Source organism: Talpa occidentalis, unplaced genomic scaffold (genome assembly GCF_014898055.3).
Source record: "Talpa occidentalis isolate TD23 unplaced genomic scaffold, MPIMG_talOcc4v2.1 talOcc4.8, whole genome shotgun sequence".
Classification (NCBI taxonomy): domain Eukaryota; kingdom Metazoa; phylum Chordata; class Mammalia; order Eulipotyphla; family Talpidae; genus Talpa; species Talpa occidentalis.
The window spans coordinates 83,411,340-83,431,658 of NW_023605194.1; the positions used below are offsets into that span (position 1 = coordinate 83,411,340).

The window sequence follows — 20,319 nt, forward strand, 5'->3', positions numbered from 1 at the left end:
CCTCTCTGATCCTTACTCACCAATCTCCTTGCCCTGAGCATTGACCCGTTATCTGCAAATGGAGGACTAGAAGTTTTAATGGCTGGAAGAGTTCTTAGAGTCTTGGGATAAGGAATACTCTCTTTTTCTAAAAAAAAATTTATTTAATTATACAAGCACTGGGGTACAGGCCAGATGTGCGGGAGAGTGAGAGGATTCACTAGAGACAGAGCAGGGAACAGCACAAGCAGAAGAACTGAAATACACTGCTGAGGGGAGCAGCGGGCAAGACAGGAGAGGTCTGCCGAGCCATGTGGGAATCTCCCTGGCTGGCCAGGGATTGAACTCGTGTTGCATGATAGCTTCATAGTACTGCAAAGGCTGCGGACAGCTTCACAGCACAGTGCTCAACCTGCTGTACCACTGGGGAGGCCCAAGGAATATGCTTTTAAAAATGAAAATGGAGATTGGCAGCTTATGGCTGCTGTTTTTGTTAGTTAAAAGGAGGTAATTTGCTCCCTCTCCCCCTTGTTCCCCAGAAAAATAACCACCACTTTAGTTGGAATTCTGGCCAAGTGTTCAGGGAATGTTAATTAAAAATACATCATTTGCAGGATAGTACTTAAGGCAGGATAGGAAAGAATAGGCATCATTTTTATTGCTTGGAAGGCAATTTTGAATGATAGACTGTAGCGAATCTTAAAGTGGCAGTTTTTTTTTTTTTATCTTTTTTTTTTTTTTTTTTTTTGGGATTCCTCTTTTATTTTAGAATAGAGATTGTCAAAATTATATCATAGGGCCTCCCTAGTGTCGCAAGGGGTTAAGCACTGCACTATGAAGCAATCAGCAGCCTCAGTAGCATGAGTTTGATGCCCGGCTGGCCAGGGAGCAACCCACATGGCACAGCAGACCTCTCCTGTCTCACCCGCTGCTCCCCTCAGCAGTGTATTTCAGTCCGTCTGCCTGTTCTGCTCCCTACTCTGTCTCTGGTGAATCCTCTTCCCCTCCCCTCTCTGGCCTGAACCCCAGCTCTTGTATTCATAAATAAATAAATCTTTAAAAAAATTATATCATATCCCAGGGTGGTTTTCACAAACATTGGAAAAATACATGGATATTTGTGGTTGCTTCAAAATTTGGAGTCACAACCACAATCTGCTTTTCTCAGTATTAGCCAACAGTCATTCAATGAGATCCGATGTGCATTTTATTTTTTTTTATTATTTTTTTTTAAATAATAAATTTTATTTTTATATTCCCCCATACAACTGCACATGCCCCATTCTGACCCCAATCCCTCCCCTCCCGGCCCCCACCCCCCAAAAAGTGTCTCTGGTTCATAGTTTTTTGTTGATTTTGATTTTCACTTTCTTATAGTTATTCATTTTCCTGATCCCTTATTTAAGTTTTCTAGATTCCTGCTATGAGTGAGACCATCCGGTATTTTTCTTTTTCTTTTTGGCTTATTTCGCTGAGCATGATCCCTTCCAGCGCCATCCATGTTGCTGCAAATTGCATGTGTTTATCTTTTTTGAATGCTGAGTAATATTCCATGGTATGTTTTTAATGTTTCATGGGCAGAACAGTTCCTATAGGAAGGTGGATGACTTCATTGTATATGACAAGATGTAGTTTGAGAATTGTTTGTGAATTTTGTAGTGACATGAAGAAGACTTCCTGTATTTCATGCTATGTATACTGTCATTTATCTATAAATATTCTACTTGAAATTTATTCATATATATTGAAATTCAGTTTAGGGTTAACACCTTCTGTTTTTGCAATATTTGTATTTTCTATTTGTAAATAAGGTAAAATAAGGTAGAAATGAATATTCCACAGATTTGAGAACAAACCATTATAATTCATTTTTAGCTGATGGAATTTTTACATTTTATTTTCCTTGTCTTAGGCAATATTCTAGTGACTTTGAATAGCATAGAAATAGCTCTATCTATCTATCTATCTATCTATCTATCTATCTATCTATCTATCCATGTATCTATCTATCAATCTGATTGATTGACAGAAGTTGCCTGTTTCACAGGTAATGCATCTTAGTTTTTGCCAAAGAGAAAGTATCTTCTGAATAATACAAACATTTTTAAAATCTCTCAAATTTACTTCATTTGCATTGTGTTTGTTAAGCTGACTAAAATTTAATGTTATTGAAAAAATGTCATAGAAAAAGCAGGGCTTGATGTCACTATTTGTATTTTATTTTGTAGGCCAGTTCATGGGCTAATTTTTCTTTTCAAGTGGCAGCCAGGAGAAGAACCAGCAGGTTCTGTGGTTCAGGACTCCAGACTTGACACAATATTTTTTGCCAAGCAGGTATGTTCTTAAATAATTTGAGTCTCAATGGCAATGCTTTTAACCGTCTGTTCTGCTCTATGTCACGAGTGGAGCACACCTCAAAATTTCTGTTCTTATGACACCTTTATATTCTTAAAAGTTATTAGGCTTCCCAAAGGGATTTTGTTTATATATTATATCTATCAGTATTTATCCTATTATACATTAAAACTGAGATGCTTATAAAAATTAGTTGATTTAAAAATAACAAATTCATTACATGTGAACACAACATCTTTAGTAAAATATAACATCTTTATTTTTATTAAAATTAAAATAGTGAGAGGACTGCATTGCATTACATTTTGCAAGTCTCTAATGTCTGGCTTCATAGCACACAGCTGCATTCTTCTGTCTGCTTTTTTAATTCAGTCTTTTGCAGTGTTTTTGCTTTGATTGACATATATGAAAAACAGTTGTCTGTAGCTCTGCGCAATTGTCACTATTACATGTGTAATTGGAAAGGAAGGAGTATTTTAATGTTTTTTTCAGAGAATTATGAATATTCTCTGATGACATATCAAAACTTCACAAATGTTGCTGTGAAATCTGAAACCATCTCCATGAATTTTGTACTCTTATATTGAAATTCCTCAGTTTATCTTACTCTTTGAATGGATGTTTCATTCATATAGGATCTGATAACATCCTGTGTTGGTTATTTGGAAATGTCACCAAATTATGTAGATCTTTTAAGTGCTAACATATTTGATTATATGTATAATCAGCAAGTTACATTTGTTACTTGAATCACCATCTATATCATCAGAAAAGTTGTTAAATTTCATGTAACTTTTAAAGTTACAGTAATGGGTCTACATCTTCCAGAATTCTAATATTTACTTGAAAGTTTAAATTTTATCAAGAATAACAAATGCTATCAGGTGTTTCCCTAGAAGTGTTAGACTCATTTCACTAATTTTCAAGAAAATATTTGCCAAATTCTCTGTGTGAAGAACTGTATTTGTCACTTATTCTTTCAAGTAAAAATGTTTTAAGAAATGAATAGCCAATCTACCTCACAGCTCAATTGTACTTAGTGCTTTTCCTCGAAATGGCTGCACATTTGATTTGTAAAAGAAGTGTTTTATTGGCATGGCCTATTTCATTCAACAAAATATTGAAGACTTGTATTCTGAGGTTGAAATTTTATAAAAATAACTACTGATGCTGCAAAGGTATTCTTCATTAAATCTGCCTTTTCGTTTTGCTAGTTTTGTAGCTATGTATATGTCTCAGTGAAATGGTTTAATGACATGACCTAGATTCATATCCACAATTGCTATTGTACTGTCAGGGTGAATGTGAAATTCTGGGAAAACACCAAAACTGTCTTAGAGTTATTATGAAAACAATTTTTTCAAAAGATTTTTTTATTGGGTTAATATTAGTTTACATCCTTGTTTCCATAGTAGGAGTGTAGGATCTCCCCTTCCATTGTATGGAAATAATTTTGAGCTCACAAACTCCTTGAAAAAGGTCTTAGGGATTCCAAGGGAATTCATGGACCATACTTTGAGAATTACTGTTCTAGTGTATACAGGGAGATGTTTAACATTATTACATGCCTCCAGATGTATGGTCCATTGTTTGGAAAAGTTGAAAAGGAGAATGATAAAAGAGGTTTGATCAATGTTTAAGCCAATTGTGATTACATTTGTTTGAAAATTGGACCTACTTCTGAGACTCAAAAAAATTGCTTAGGATATCTGTTTAACCTTTGGGAAGGTGGAAAAATAAAAACACTAATTCTCATACTGCCCTTTAGATCAAGCCTTTACTATTCCACTTAGTAAGTTATTTTCCCTTTTTTTCATATTACTTTATTCCATTTCCTCAACTGTTAAAAGTGGAATGTTTTTAGAAAAATTTAAAACTTTCTTGCTTTTACTGTAGGAGTTAAGAAAACATGATTTAATCACTCTGTGGTTTTGTTTTTTTTTTTTTCTTATAGCAAAACTTAAACTACGGAAATATACAGTAATAAAAGGGAATATCTTTGTAATCCTACACCCACTACTCACCTCTTTTAACAATTAGACTTATTCACTTAATATGTAGTTATTGAGCACCTACTATGTGCCAGCCTTGTTTTAGATACTGTGGATAAAAAAGCATCTCTTCTTCGTAATAACAGCTATAATGATAACACCAACAGTAGCCAACATTTACCATTCTATTGTGAGCCAAATTTTGTGCTTTAGATATGTTTTATTTAATCCTTGAAACTACTTTATGAATAGTTTCCTCATTTCACAGATGAAGAAATTGAAGCCTAGCAAAATCAACTTATTTGCCTGAGGTCAACAGAGTGGTAGATCCAGAATTTAATCCGTGATCGAGAAACAGATTTGTGATGTGATATGCTATATACTATCTTCCATTTTCTGTTCATATGCACACATATTCACATACTTGGCTTTTTACTAAAGTTTTATTGTTATGTTAAGTGTCATATTTTTTCATTTAATAATAAAGGTTTAGCTTTGTTCCATTTCAGTACACATAACAGTGTACAAATGACAGATACTTTTGTATGTATTATTTTTTATTAGTAATTTATTTGTAGTAATTGATCCTCACAACAACCTGATGTGGCTTTACAGGTTCATCATCATTTCACAGATGTGGAAACAGCTGGGGTGCAAACCCAGAACCTGTGGTCCTGATGTCCAAACTCTTAATCCCATGGCAAAACTGGCTCTTTTAAAAGCATTCTTGATATAAATGTCCTATAATTTTTAAAAATAATCTCTTAACGATCAACACTTTAAATCTCTATTTCTCTAACACAAATATATCTATATTTTAGTGTTTGTGTGCTGTTTGGGTATCACTGTATTACAGTAATTATTTTAGAGCTATACTTACTTGTGATTTTCAAGATGTAGATAGTTTAGTGAAAGTAGAGGATGGGTAGTTTTAAAAGTCATTCAGGTGATTTTTCTTGTCTTAAGGAAAGTTATTTACTTTTTAAATATATATAAGAACATATATTCATTGTATATGATTTAAACATTATATATGTTGTAGAAAAAAAATTCCATATAATCTTAGCCTTAGACATAACCCTGAAAGCAATGTATAGTCTTCCAGATTTTTTTCTGTGTGTTTGTATGTAATAAATATATTTTTTCTGCACTAAGTTATGAACTCAGAAGTCATTATGTAAAATTGAGTCTGAGTTTATAATTTCTGGAGTTCCTTGATATTTTTTTAGTTCTATGTTACATTTTTATCTTAGTGTTATTTGATATTTTATTTGTATTATATTATTCTAGCCATGTTTATTTATATTTTGGATTAGCGATTTCCTGATTTTTTTTATTATGTTATGCCATAAGTTTTTATTAAACTCAAAGATCAGTAATTACCCAATAACACCTATTAGTCTTTTTCATAATATGCTTCTTATAAACCTATGCTAAAACATAGTATCTATTAACATAAATATTTAATTGTTATGTTCTAGACTTCACGAGATTATAGTAATGATTTCCAATCCAGGGTACCTGGGCTCTTAGGAGTATTTTCAGAAATTTAAAAAATTTAGTTGAAATAATTTATTTGTGAAAAGGTCATTTGTATTAACTATATTAACTGAATACATAGTTTGGGTATTGGTGATTGGAATTGTACCAGTTTAGAGAGGTAATAATGACTTAATGCTAATTATAGGCTTTAATTGGAGGGCTATGTGTGTATGTGTATATCATTGTTAATTCAATATGGAGAAAATAAATTGTTTCCTGGTGGTTAGAATTTGTGTATAAGGATCCAGGAATGATATTTTGTTTTTCCTTGTTGAGGTAGCATTGGTTTACAGCCCTGTATACGATCTAGGGGAGTAGGTGCTCTCCTCCTTAGGTACGTATTACACCCTCGCCTTCCACACACCCATAGCCCTTCATCTCAGACTGCTGTGTTCCCTCCCTTCCTTTTCCCCCTCTAGTAGATTGCAGGATCTTTCTTTCTTTGTGTGTGGCTTCTAGTCCAAAGATTACTGCATATCCAGGGAGAGGATTGAAATTTCAGCTATTCGATCTCAGTTTCACAATCTAGACAGTAGGAAGGGGACAGCACACTCTGCTAAAATGTCCCTTGGTGGACATTTTCTACAATTTGCCCTTGTTACATGTATTCTGCTTTTTGTCCAGAACTCAGTCACATGACTGTACTTAGCAGCAAAGGAGGCTGGGAAAGTTATCTTCATTTCGTATGGCTGTGGACCCAGATAAAATGTAGGTACTCTAACCCTGTTGGAGAAGAAAAAGATGGATATGGAGAACCACTGTCAACTCCTGCCACCAGTGCAGAGATCAGGTCATGCAGGGTATTTTAAGCCATGATTGAGACTTTGTATCAGTTGGTGGGTTAGTAGAATGTTTTTGAGATGTTTTAAGAAGTAAAGTGATCAGATTTTTATTTAGAAGAGACTGCTTTGGTTACAGTGTGAGGAATGCATTTGAAGAGTAGAGAGTGGTATAGGATGTAAGACTGGATATCATTTAGGAGGCATTTACGAAGTAATTTGAAGATTAGACAAAAAAGACTGGTAGTAGGGATGTGAACAGATTTGAATAATACTTAAAGTAATTAGCGCCTTCAATGTGTAATGGACTGGTTGTGGGAATGAAGGAGGAAGATATATCAATCAATTAAGATAATTCTTGATTGATGACACACACTTGTTGCCTCCTTTTATTTATTTGATTATTTTAGTTGTAGGAAGCACCCATCCATCACCACCTAAATAAACTTTATCTGTTATTTCCTTCTCTCTTACTCAATGTATAATAGTGTAACTCATCCTTACTCTTTTCACCCAATATAACCTTCTTGTTAAAATCTATATATCATTACTTTGCTTTACTTTTTATATATTTTTATAATCCTAAAGAGGTGTATATATATAAAATTTTTAGCTTGACAAGAAGTGTCATATTCTATGTAGTTTGGGGGGACTTTTTAGACAATGTTATATTATGAAAATTCATCAATAAGTTTATTAGGTAGTTCATATATTTTGCATGTCGTATATCAATTACATGAATATACTGTGGTTTATTTATACCCTTTGTAGATTTGATCTGGGTTTTCTATTTGAGTTACTATTAATTGTGCAGCTATAAACGTTTTCACAGATATCTCCTGTAGTACAGGCAAATTTCTCCTGGCATGTACCTGAAAGTAGGACTATCTCATCTGATAGGAAAATGTGTGACTTTAGGAGGAAATACCAAATGTTTTCTGAAGTCACTGTGTAACCACATACTCCAACCTGTAACAGTGACCTGCTTTATTTTTTGCCAGCCAACTGGCTGTAAAGTGGCACTCAATTGAGGTCTTACATCTCCTTGATCACTGTCCATTTTGAAAGGGTTTTTATGTGCTTAGTGACCATATGTATTTTCTCTGTGAATTTCCTGTTTATTTTTCGTCTGGGCTTAATTGTGCTTTACTTTTTAATTTGTACAAGTTGTCTGTATATTCTTGCAGTAATAAGTTGACACCCAATTGTTTTACCTTTCTTGGGTATCTTTTAATGAATAGAGAATCAGTGTTTTTTGTATCTGGTTTAAGAAGTCATTATCTATCTAAAGTTGTAAAAGATATTTACATTTTTATTTATTTTTTAAAAATTTATTCTTTTTTAAGATTATTATTTTTATTTTTTTATAAATTTTTAAAAATTATTTATATAAGCACTGGGTGTAGTCAGAAGCATGGGAGGGTGAGAGAATTCACCAGAGCCAGAGCGGGGAACAGAACAGGCAGACTGATGAAGCACACTACTGAGGGGAGCAGTGTGCACGGCAGGAGAGGTCTGCGTGCCATGTGGGACCCACGCCGGCGGCCGGGGATCGAACCGGCACTGCAGAGGCCACAGGCAGCTTCGCAGCCTAGTGCACAACCGCTGCACCACGGGGAGGCCCTTTGAAAAGATTTTATTCATGTGTACAAGAACCGGGGTACAGGCCAGATGTGTGGGAGGGTGAGAGGATTTACCAGAGACAGGGCAGGGAACAGAACAGGCAGACTGACAGAAATACACTGCTGAGGGGAGCAGCGGTGAGACAGGAGAGGTCTGCTGCGCCATGTAGGTATCCTTCTGGCCGGCCGGGATCGAACCAGCACTGCAGAGGCTGCGGACAGCTTCACAGCCCTGTGCTCAACCGCCTGTGCCACCAGGGAGGCCCACATTTTTATTTTTAACACCTGTGTCCACAATTCATTAGGAGTTGGGTTTTGGTATATCATGTGATTTTATTTTTAAGATTTATTTTATTTATTTATGCATACAAGAGTGGGGGTGTAGGCCAGAGGTGCAGGGCGGGCAGGGTGGGGTGGTGAGAGGATTCACCAGAGACACAGTGTGGAGCAGAACACTGAAATACACTACTGGGGGAGCAGCTGGCAAGACAGGAGAGCACTGCTGCACCTTGTGAGTTAACTCCCTGGCCAGGGATGGAATTCATGCTGCAGTGGCTACAGATAGCGTCATAGACACTTTGTGCCACCAGAGAGGCCCTTAACTATATTCTTTCTCTTTCTCTATCGCACACTAATTGTATTAAAGCCCCTTTCCATTGAAGGTCTTATGCACCAGAGTGTGCCTATGCAGCAGATGACAGAACTCATTTAGAGCAGGCAGGTTTCGGGGGTCCCAAGGTTGCCCCTGATTCTGCCCACTAACATTCTCTCTTATGGGCAGGAACCTTGTTGATTTTCGGTGCTTAGAACATTGGTTGACATGAAGTAGTACCGTAAAACAAAACAGAGATGAATATAATGCAAAATTCACAGATTTTCGACAAAAATTCATAAAGCTTCTATGAAAAGGGACGTTCTGGCAGACTGAACTGACTCTGTCTTGTGCCTCAGACTCCATCTTCCTGACTTTTTTTTTAACGATTGATTGATTTATGCATACAAGAGCCAGGGTGTAGGCCAGAGGTGCGGGGTTGAGAGGATTCACCAGAGAAAGTGAATCCTGATCTACTGAAATACACAGCAGATCTGCTGACATACACTACATCTATCATATTCTTTTGTATAAGGTATGAAAAGAAGTTATTCTGTATTAGAGGGCTTGCAAAGCCACATGACTGCAGGATCGGGTTAGCAACATGAATATGTGAGTTGAATGTGAACTGGATGAACTAAAGAATATATGTGCTCAAACTAATTCTTCAGGATCTGGTCTAGCCTTACTTTTGACCACCTGCTTCAGCCTCATGTGTTCGTTAAACTCTTGCTTTATTTAAACATGTGTTAACAGCCAGTGGAACACAAGGGATAAAGTAAAAATTAAAAAAATTGGGACTGCATAAATAATTTGTATTGGAATTATTTTTGCTCATGTGAGCTACAGTTAAAGCTCTCCTAAATAGACATATAGGAGGTGATTTTATGAGTTTCATGTGTACAAGGACTACATCTCTGTTTCTTGTACACAGTAGGTGCTTAGTAAATATTTGAGAGACCTTTTGAAGGTCTTTTTTTGGGGGAGGGGATAAATCCTTACTTTATAGCACATAACCACTTGGTGGTGCTAAATTCACTCTAAAACTTGAAGAGATCATTTTATACCCATGCATACAGTAATAGTATTCTTCACACAAAATGAGCTGTAAATCATTAATATTGAAAGAAATATCAGCCACCGGATTTCCTTCCCCCTTTTCAATAAAACAGCTTTATTGAAATATAATTAACGTACAAAAACTTTATATTCAATGTATACAATTTTGATAAGTTTGGATTTTTTTTTTAATTTTTTAAAAATCCCTAAACTTATGGATATGGATTTTAAGTCATTAGAATGTTTGGTAGTATTCTCTGCTGTTACCTGAGCATCTAGCCTAGCATTGGGTACATACTGTGTCGTCAATGTCATGTCATGATTTTTGAAAGAATATGTGAATGAGTATAAATTTTAACTTCTTCTGACTTCTTCCAACCCATCCCAGATGATTTCACCCCAGATAACTTTGGCCCAAGATACAGAAGTACCAGGTCTTGAAACGTTTTAACTACCTTTTTATGAAGTCTCCTTTAGTCATTACCACTTTTCATCGAAATTTACTGAAAGAACTGTGATTCAGGTCAAAGTACATATTAAAAGAGATCAACAGCAATGTCAAGTGAATTACAGATCTGCTACTTTTCAGTGATTTATCAATTATAAGACAGTGTTGAGTACAAAGTACTGTAAAGAAAGAAATTGCGGAAACGTGGTGATATTCTTGTATTTGTTTGGTAGTTGGGAGTAATAGAATATTTCCTCATGTAGAAAGCAGTCTTACCAAAAAATTTTTCTACATATTGCAGTTTAAAGTGTAAGAATTGGTGGATAGTCACAAGACCTCAAAGAAAAGTAGAGGAGTGTAAGAATTAAAAAGGAAACACAATTGAAAATTTTTCTCCAGAATAGTAGCAAATTTCTCAAAATAGATTAGAATGGAAATTTAAATGTTTATTATTTTTATGCTTAGACTATGTGAAATACAGTGAGAACTATTGACTGTATTCATATATTTTGTCAGTCATTGTTACCAGTTGAAAGTGCTTTTTAAAAAACCAAATTGATAATGTACAACTTTGCTTTTATATTTTATAGGTAATTAATAATGCTTGTGCTACTCAAGCCATAGTAAGTGTGTTGTTGAACTGTACCCATCAAGATGTCCATTTAGGAGAGACGTTATCAGAATTTAAAGAATTTTCACAAAGTTTCGATGCAGCTGTGAGTACAGTCTCATTATTCCTAAAATGCCTTATATGTAGTAGTTCTTGTTTTAATAGGTTACTTTTAAAATTATTTTAGATGAAAGGTTTGGCACTGAGCAATTCAGATGTGATTCGACAAGTGCACAACAGTTTCGCCAGGTAAAGAAGACTCTGTTAAACAAATACTGTCTCTTTCTTTGCTTGTTTGTTTCTCATTTTGTTTTTCCATCTCTGTAGACAACAAATGTTTGAATTTGATGCAAAGACAGCAGCAAAAGAAGAAGATGCTTTTCACTTTGTCAGTTATGTTCCTGTTAATGGAAGACTGTATGAATTAGATGGATTAAGAGAAGGACCGATTGATTTAGGTAATCCAGTTCCTGTTTCTTGTATTTCACTTTTGTCATGGAAGAAAAGGTCTAGTATTCTCCTTTGTTGTAGCTATGTGCTGCTTATATTGTGAAGTGGAAAGTGCCAAAGGTAATATACTGTTATGAAAGCCTTAAGCTTCAGTACTTGGTAAATAATTAACATATAGGATAATAATAATAATATAATTAAATAATATACAGGAAGAACATGTTGACTGCTTTTTTTGGTTGAGGTCTTCAATTTTTTTCTCAGTGAAATTTTTTAATCTATAGATTGCATAATTTATTTTCTGTTTTCCAGTTAACCTTTAAAAACTATTTATTTTAATGAAGTTACTACCTTGTCATCTTTAATCTATTGATAATCTATTTTTTATCATCTTATATTAAGATATTTTCATTTAGAATTGAATCATTTAGAATCACTTTAATTTGGTGTTTATGAGAATCTACAGAAATGTTTTTATTTAAACAAGCTGTCCTTTGTGCCAAAGGATAGATTCGTTCTGAGCCTATCTGTCTCCAGTAACATTGAGCAAAAAGGATAAATGGTTATCAGGCTGAGGCTATAACTGGTAGTTCTGCTTTAGTACTGAAATCATAGACTAACAAAAGAAATTTAATTCCTTGTTTTTAATCTCATTATGTTTTTGTTTTTAGCCCAACTAAAGCTGTTTTAATTGAATCTAATGTTACCTGCTGTTCTTAAAAACTTTATACTTTTAGGTTTAAAAAGTTTAATATAGTTGTATATTTCTTGTGCTCTTTTGACCATGCCCCATATTTACAATCAGTAGTTTATCTTCATGGAGATTTACATACTGTCTCTATACTTAAAAAATATTTTTCTGTGTTGTTACAGAAAATTTATAGACTATATTCTTAACTCCTTAGAATTTGATTTTCTTTATTTTGGTGGTTGATCTGATTTCTGCACTTTCTCTCTTGCTTTCTCTCTGGCAGCCATCCTTATTTATTAGAACCTTCAGCTATAAAGGAAGTAAAGGATAAAATGAGTAGCCAGTTGTATTGTGTTAACGGGAGGCTATGCTAAAACTTACACTGAAAAGAGAGGATTAAAGCAGTTGTATTAAGGTGTTTTGTATTATGTGTAGCTTTTAGTTTTTTATTTTACAGTTTTGATTTTGGGGAGTCAGATAACGGTTGAATCCTTATTTTGGCACTAACATGTCAGTTAGTTTTTCTTAGCCCTCAGTTTCATCATCTGTAAAATTAAGATAGTGCTCCTTATCTTACAGATCTGTGAATTTTAATGAGATACCTTGCTAATTCATTACTAAAATAGTTGTGCAGCATCTGTTACTAAGCACCGCAATAATGTGGCAGTGAAAATTATGATAATGCTTTTCCCTTACCATTTACTAAGAAATTGAGGAATTAGGGCTTAACATAGTTATGCTAAAAGAATTTTTATTGTCCTGCATTTGCCAAATTCAGGTATTTTTGGACCAGACTTTTGAAGTAATGTATATTTTACTTTATTTAAATATTTGAAAATTTCTTTCTAGGTGCATGCAATCAAGATGACTGGATCAGCGCGGTGAGGCCAGTCATAGAAAAAAGGATACAAAAGTAAATACTCAGCTGATGTCATTGACATAACATCCTGGTTTTTATTAAAACATCTTTAAAAACTTTTTACATTGTTTTAGCAATGCTTAGTGAACATATAGCAGTGATTAGATTAATGCATTGGGGGTGAGGGAGTCTATTTTAGAAAATCTCTATAAATTTTACATCTTAATATGACTACTTGTCTTTAACGAAATTGAACATACAGATCTCCATGAAGTTAGATATTTTGTCCTACTGCTTTGCAGAGTTATGTTTTGGTTTTGAGCAGGCAGTTTTTTAATTAAATTATAATATTTATATTCAGTTAATTACATATTCACATTTCGTTGTAAGAAATAATAGAGAGATCTGTGGATCGTTTACCCTGCAATGGTAACATCTTGCAAACCTGTAATGCAATATCACATCTAGTATATTGACATTGATACAGTCAAGATACAGAATAACTCAATCACCTCAGTCCTGTGTTGCTCTTTTATAGGCACAACCATTTCCATCCCTGCTACCATCTCCTCTCCCCGCACCTTGTCATCGTGAATCCCTAACTATAATTTTTGTCATTTAAAGACTGTTTTATATATATAAATAGAATAGAAATAGAATCATACTACATGTAACCTTTTTGGATTGGCTTTTTTCACGCAGCATACTTCTCTGGCTATTCATCCAGATTTTTAAGTATATATGTAGTTCATTCTTTTATATTATTGATGTGTAGTATCCCATGTTATGGACAGACTATTTTTTGCCCATTCACCTCTTGAAAGACATCTGGATTGTTTTGGCTGTTTTGAATAAAGCTGCAGTAACCATTTGTGTGAAAATAAGTTTGTATTTCTTTGGGATAAATGCCCGGAAGTGCATTGCAGGGTTGCATGGTAAATGCATGTTTACTTTTTTAAGAACCTGCCAGGCTGTATTCCAGAATAGCTGTATCATTTTATATCCCAACTAGCAATGAGTGATTTATTTTCTCCATGTCCCTGTTAGCTTTTGTTTTGGTCATAGTTTTTATTTTAGTTATTCTGATAGGTGTATAGTGATTTCATTGTAGTTTTGATTTGCATTTCTTTAACATCTAACAATACTGAAAATATTTCCATGCTTTTTATCTATTTTGTAACTGGATTGTTTGTTTTTTACTGTTGAGCCCTGAGGTTCTTTACATACTCTAAATTCTTCTAGTATTTTATAAGGTATGTAACCTGCAAATATTTTTCTATCTGTCGCACCTTTCCAACTTGGTCTTCCAAGGATCAAAAGCTCTTAATCCCAGTGAAGTCCAATATATCTCTGTTACTGTAAATGGTGTTTTTGTTGTTAAATCTAAGCATTATTTTTGCCTCGTCTTAGATCACAAAGATTTTCTCCTGCCTTTTTCTTAGAAGATTTATAATTTAATATTTTATATTTAAGTCTGTGATTTATTTTGAATTAGTTCTTGTGAATTTAAGCGTTTTTTTGACTATCTATGTCTGCTTTAGCACCATTTGTTGAAAAGACTGTCCTTTCTCTATTAAATTACTTTTGTACTTTTGTAAAAAGCTAGTTGTGAAGGTTTATTCTGACCTCATAATTTTATTTCTCTGATCTCTTTGTCTCCCCTTTGTCAATGCTACAATGTTGATTATTGTAGCTATCAGGCTTGATATCAGGTAGACTGATCATTCCCATTTTCATTTTCTTCAAAATTGTTTCAGCTACTATAGTTCCTCTGCCTTCCCATATAAATTTTAGTAATAATCCTACCTATATCTCCACAAATATTTGTGAGATTTTGGTAGGAATTATGTCACATCTATCAACTTGAGAAGAATTGGTGTCTTAATTATAGAGTCTTCCAATCCATGAACACAGTGTGTCTCTGTGAAGATTTACACACAAGCATGTCATACCCCTTTTGGTAATTACAAATGATACTGTATTTTTGATTTCCCATTTGAGCATTGCTGTTAGAAAGATAGTTGATTTTTTCACTTCTTTATCATACATCCTTTCTTCTTGCTGAACTCACCTACCAGCTTTAGAAGATTTTCGTTAATTCCTTGGTATTTTCAACGTAGATAATCATGTCATTTTCACAGTTTTGAATTTGTCTATTTCTAATTCCAGTGCATCAGTTTTTGCTTTACATGTTTTGCAGCTCTTTTCTTAGGTGCATAAACATTTATGATTTCTATTTCTGCTTTTTTTTTTTTTAATCACTGTGTAATGTTCCTCTGGTGATTTTCTTTGCTATGTTTATATTATAGTTAAAATAGCCACAGCTGCTTTCTTTGTTCTATACATGATATATATTTTCCTTCCTTTTACTTTCAACCTGCCTATGTCATTTTATTTGAAGTGAGCTTTTTTTTAAAGATTCATTTTATTTATACAATAGCTGGGCTACAGGCCAGAGGTGCGGGAGGGTAAGAGAATTCACCAGAGACAGAGTGGGGAGCAGAACAGGTAAACAGACAGGTACACTGCTGAGGGAAGCAGGGGGCAAGAAAGGAGAGGTCTGCCATGCCATGTGGGTAGCCCCCTGGCTGGCTGGGGATCGAACCAGTGCTGCAGAGGCTATGGACAGTTTCACAGCGCTGTGTTCAACCTGCTGCACCACCAGGGAGGCCCTGAAATGAGCTTCTTGTAGGCACCATATATGGTCATGTCTTTTAGTTCACTCCTGTCTCTCTTTTATTTGGCATGTTTAGACCATTTACATCAAGTGTAATAAATGTACATCTAACATGATTATTGATATGTTATAGTTTGTCTGCCATTTAATTTGTTTCTCTTTGTTCTGTTTTTTGTTTCTTTTTTCCTGTAAGTTATTCACTCACTTATCATAATTACTACTAATAATCACATATTAATAAAATATTATGTAAGTATTTTATATATTTATAATAACTGTAAGTAAAATTTAGAAATGTATATTAAAATTAGGAACTAGATCTTGACAAAAAGTGTAAGGTAAGAAATATACTTAATTGCCATCAAAATGCCAGTATAATTAATCCAACAAATATGATGTCTTATTTTTCAGAGATATTAAGTAAATGGCATTTGCTGTCTTTCTTGTGAAAATGAGAGAATTGATGAAAATATTTTTTATTTCAGATGCTTAGGAGGTATAGCGCTCTTTTAGAATAAAAAATACATTTTTTGGTTAATGAACTGTAATCAGTTTTTTGTAGCTGTAGTTATACTCTATCTTTCACCTATAAAGGTTTTATAAAATGTCAGCTTTTATGTTAGCCAACACCAGAGAATCATGAGATAAACACACTTTGTTATTTTATTAGTTGTAATAGTATTACAATTCTTTTTTACAATTCTTTTTTTGTTTAAATAAACTTTAAAATAACTTTTGTTTTTAGGTACAGTGAAGGTGAAATTCGATTTAATTTAATGGCTATTGTGTCCGACAGAAAAATGATATATGAGCAGAAGATAGCAGAGTTACAAAGACAACTTGCAGAGGTTTGTCTCTGTGTTTTTATGTACAAAGTTGTAACTTAGTTATTCTCTTAGGGAGCATATTTCTCTCCCCCCCCCTTCCCTCCCTTTCTTACTCCCTCCCTCTTTTCTTCCCTCTCTCCCTCCCTTCTATTTTTAAAAAAATGCACATTTAATCAGGTGTCCTGAGTGATGTTTAAGAGACTATACTCTGGATTCCGGTTGCCTAGATTAAGCTTCTAGGTTTGCTGTTTAGTGGATATATAAATTTGGCCTTATTTCTTTGTTGCTTAGTTTTTTCATGCAAAAATGAAGATAATAGTATTTGCCTTATAAAGTGGTTGTGAGGATTAAGTGAAATTATATGTGCAAACCACTTAAAACAGTGACAGTTTGTGCTAAAAATGTGCTAGCAGTTAACTATTAAAAATTATTATATAGTTAACAAGTTAGAATATATTTCTCACAGAATGAATTGGGCATATTTAGGGTCATATGTAATTTTTATAGGCTTTATGGTTGATTATCTTTCTGTAGTAAATATAATTGGAGAAGATTAAATAGAAATACCTTTTTAATATTCCTTGATCACATTTACTAAAGAGTATATATAAGCTGAATGAGTATATTTTATAGCTGAATAAGAGCTCATAGTAAAGCAGTATAATACAGTATAGATTGTTTTTAGGTGAAAATTCATATATATTTTTATAGAACACAGATATATGAAAGGTCCTACTTAAGGCTCTTTTAATAATGCAGTTATCAGGCCAGTATTCTGTCACCAATAGTAAGAGTAAAATTTGAAAATAATTGTAATATGCTTATCATTTTAAAATATTCTGGACTTAAGCCTCAATCATTAGGGTGCACTTTCTTTTTCTTTCCCCCAAGGAGGAACCCATGGATACAGATCAGGGTAATAATATGTTAAGTGCCATTCAGTCAGAGGTTGCCAAAAATCAGATGCTTATTGAAGAAGAAGTACAAAAATTAAAAAGATATAAGGTATGTTTTTAAAACTTATGATTTCAATGTTTTAATATAGAGTGGTGTATTTTTGATGTGAATATATATTGAATACTTGATTGTTTTTTCCCCATCATTTACTAATTTTTAGAATAATGAGTTGATTCACCCTTGTTTTTTTTTTTTAAGTATTTAATGTGAGCAGATTTTTTTTTTTAATTCAAGAGGGCAGGCTTATTACAAAAATTAAAGGGAAGTAAAGGATGCTTGTGTAGACACAAGTCAGAAGAAAGAGCTGCCCCTGAAAGGGACAGGTTTGCTTAAAGAGCGGTCCGCATAGTTTGCTAAAAAGTGGGCAGCATTACAGGGACAGCTGCCTCTGCTGCTTTGCAAAGGGAGAAGGTTGGCAAAGAGAAACACCTGAAAATATATATATATATATATTTCTTTTTCCTTCTGTCACAGGTGGCAGCAGAGCTGCTGCCAAGTTTTTAACCTATTTGGTGCTTCAGTTTATTGTAGGTTTTGTTAATGCTCAGCTTACCTTACCTTTGACCATTAGGAGGCGCTTCAGGCTGTATCCTAAGCCCTTTTGATATGATCCTCTTCATCTTTGATAAGATTTCTTGCTTTCCAGTATGACAAGATGTTCCAGACTCACCTTGTATATTTCCCATTTCTGAACTTGGAAGTCAGTTAGTTTTTCCAGAAGACTCTGGGGATTGTTATTTAGAAACTACTATATGGGTGCTCAGGGTGCCAATGTTACTGATTGATACCTATTTCTAGGCCTTTTCAGAGCTAAGAAATATATTTTTGTTTTATTTTTAAGGGAAAATACAATGTGAACTCATATTAATGCTCAAGTTTGGGATTAAAGGGTTTTATACTTGAAGATATGAATTTGTCTTTTCAGGTGAAAATCTTGGTTGCTGACAACATTAATATAATTACTTGCTTCATGTTACATAAGTATAGTGCAAACACACAATACATATATAGGTATACATATATATATGTGTGTGTATACACATACATGGAGTGATTGTGAATGTATATATACACACATATATCTATACACTAGTAGTTTTAATAAAAACTGAAAAATTTTTTCTTAAGTTTGTTTTTTTCTTAAGCTATTTCCCACTTTGGATATACAACCAAATTACTAAGCCTTTAAATATACTTGAAAAAAATCTTCATGTGGTTGTGTCACCAATTTGATAGACAGTTGGGACCATTTATTTTATTTTGTCTTCCAGTTTTTAAATAATTTATTTCTTAAATTTTTTTGTTTCATTTAATTATTCAAGTATTTTTATAATTCAGAGTGAAATCCAAAGCAGTTTTTTAAGTAATGTCTTTCTCTTGCGATCTTTTTTTCTTTATTAATTGCCTTTATATTTTTTGTTCTTAATCCTTTTTTATAATTTAATTTAATTTTATATACATTTTACATCATTCTCCCTTTTTGTACAATGCATGCTTTCTCCTCTCAGGTATAGTTCCCACAAAATTCCCACCACCAATTCACCCGTGCACCATCTCCATAGTCCCTTGTGTAAGAACACATCCCCTCCCCTGCTTTGATCCCTCTCCCTCCGCTTTCCATGCAGAGTGTCTCTGATTAATAATTGCCTGTTAATTTTGTTTTTTAATTTATTACAATTATTTTTTTCTTGGTCCCTTATTTGGTTTCCCTACATTCCTCCTATAAGTGAAACCATGTGATATTTTTCTTTCTCCTTCTGGCCTATATCTCTTGTAATCTTTTTTGATAAACATTTCTCAAAGAGAGCAGAAAGTTGGAAGAAAATTTGAATTTTGTATGACTTTTTCTGTAGTACTGATGTCATTTTCCATGTATGTCACAGTAGAAAAACATTTGTATTCATTGAATTTCAGTTGAAGACAAAGATTGCTTTTTTGTTGCTGTTCATTACAGTGTTAGCTATTAGTTAACAGGTAATAAATGACTGTTAAATAAAATAAATGGACTTTTGTTTAGTAGGATTTCTTCAGGTGCTGGTCGTAGGTACTCCTGCCAGAGAATTCAGGAAAATGTAGAGATGAATTTATAGAAACAGGATGTGTCCATAAAAGCTTGAATGTTTATCTTACAGTTCATGGGATGTAAAGCAGTAACTGTCAATCTTTTATTTATACATTTTTACTTGGGGTTATTCCATAATTAATTTTAAATATTTGCCTGAATAAAGTACTCACTGAGTTTTTAGGATCCTTACCTGTTACATTATTTGAGAATGCCTTTGTTCAAAAAAAGTTAAATGATTTTCATAAGTGGTATGAAATGAACATGTGTTGAAGATTTTGTTGAATTCATTAATTGACTGAAGGAACATATAGGTTGTCACAACTAGTTCAGTGAAGTCAAAGAAGTTCAAATTTATATGAACTAAAAGAATGTTGAAATGAATTTACAAAAGGTAGAAACTTTTTTTTAATAGGAGAGGGGTAGTAAATTGAAATTTTACGGGATAGAATATTTAATAGCGAAGAAGCAATGAAAGTCTAGAATCATGCAACTTGGGAGAGTGTGCTGTCTACAGTTTTTCGCTGACGTGCAGATTTTTCCCTGTAATCTTGATCAGAAATAATTCAAAGAAAGATTATTCATGGTTACAAAACATAGCTGATCTCATTAGGCTTGTCATGATTATTTGTATTAGATGTAGTAGTAAAATTATTAATTGATCATGCAGACCTTCTCTTAAGTTTGCTGCCATAAGTGAACTTTCATAAGGAATCTCCAATGAGATTTTTTAAAAGTGTCTGTTATTTGCTAAGCCAAGAGTTAGGTGCCGTGCCCAGGGTTTTCTTGGCACATGATTTATTGTATTAGTCTTTCTTC

General features: G+C 33.6%; 1 protein-coding gene across 2 annotated transcripts in view; it reads left to right on the plus strand.

Moving 5' to 3' along the window:
- UCHL5 (ubiquitin C-terminal hydrolase L5) overlaps positions 1–20,319 on the plus strand; it is a 39,389-nt gene that overhangs the window by 7,903 nt on the left and 11,167 nt on the right. Inside the window, exons 3-9 of one of the 2 annotated variants that reach the window (XM_037496094.2) lie at positions 2,208–2,313; positions 10,958–11,083; positions 11,165–11,226; positions 11,305–11,435; positions 12,968–13,031; positions 16,400–16,502; positions 17,373–17,486. In XM_037496094.2, the coding sequence (XP_037351991.1) occupies positions 2,208–2,313; positions 10,958–11,083; positions 11,165–11,226; positions 11,305–11,435; positions 12,968–13,031; positions 16,400–16,502; positions 17,373–17,486 (706 nt within the window). The remainder of the gene's footprint in view (positions 1–2,207; positions 2,314–10,957; positions 11,084–11,164; positions 11,227–11,304; positions 11,436–12,967; positions 13,032–16,399; positions 16,503–17,372; positions 17,487–20,319) is intronic. The other variant, XM_037496095.2, reaches the window with a different exon arrangement.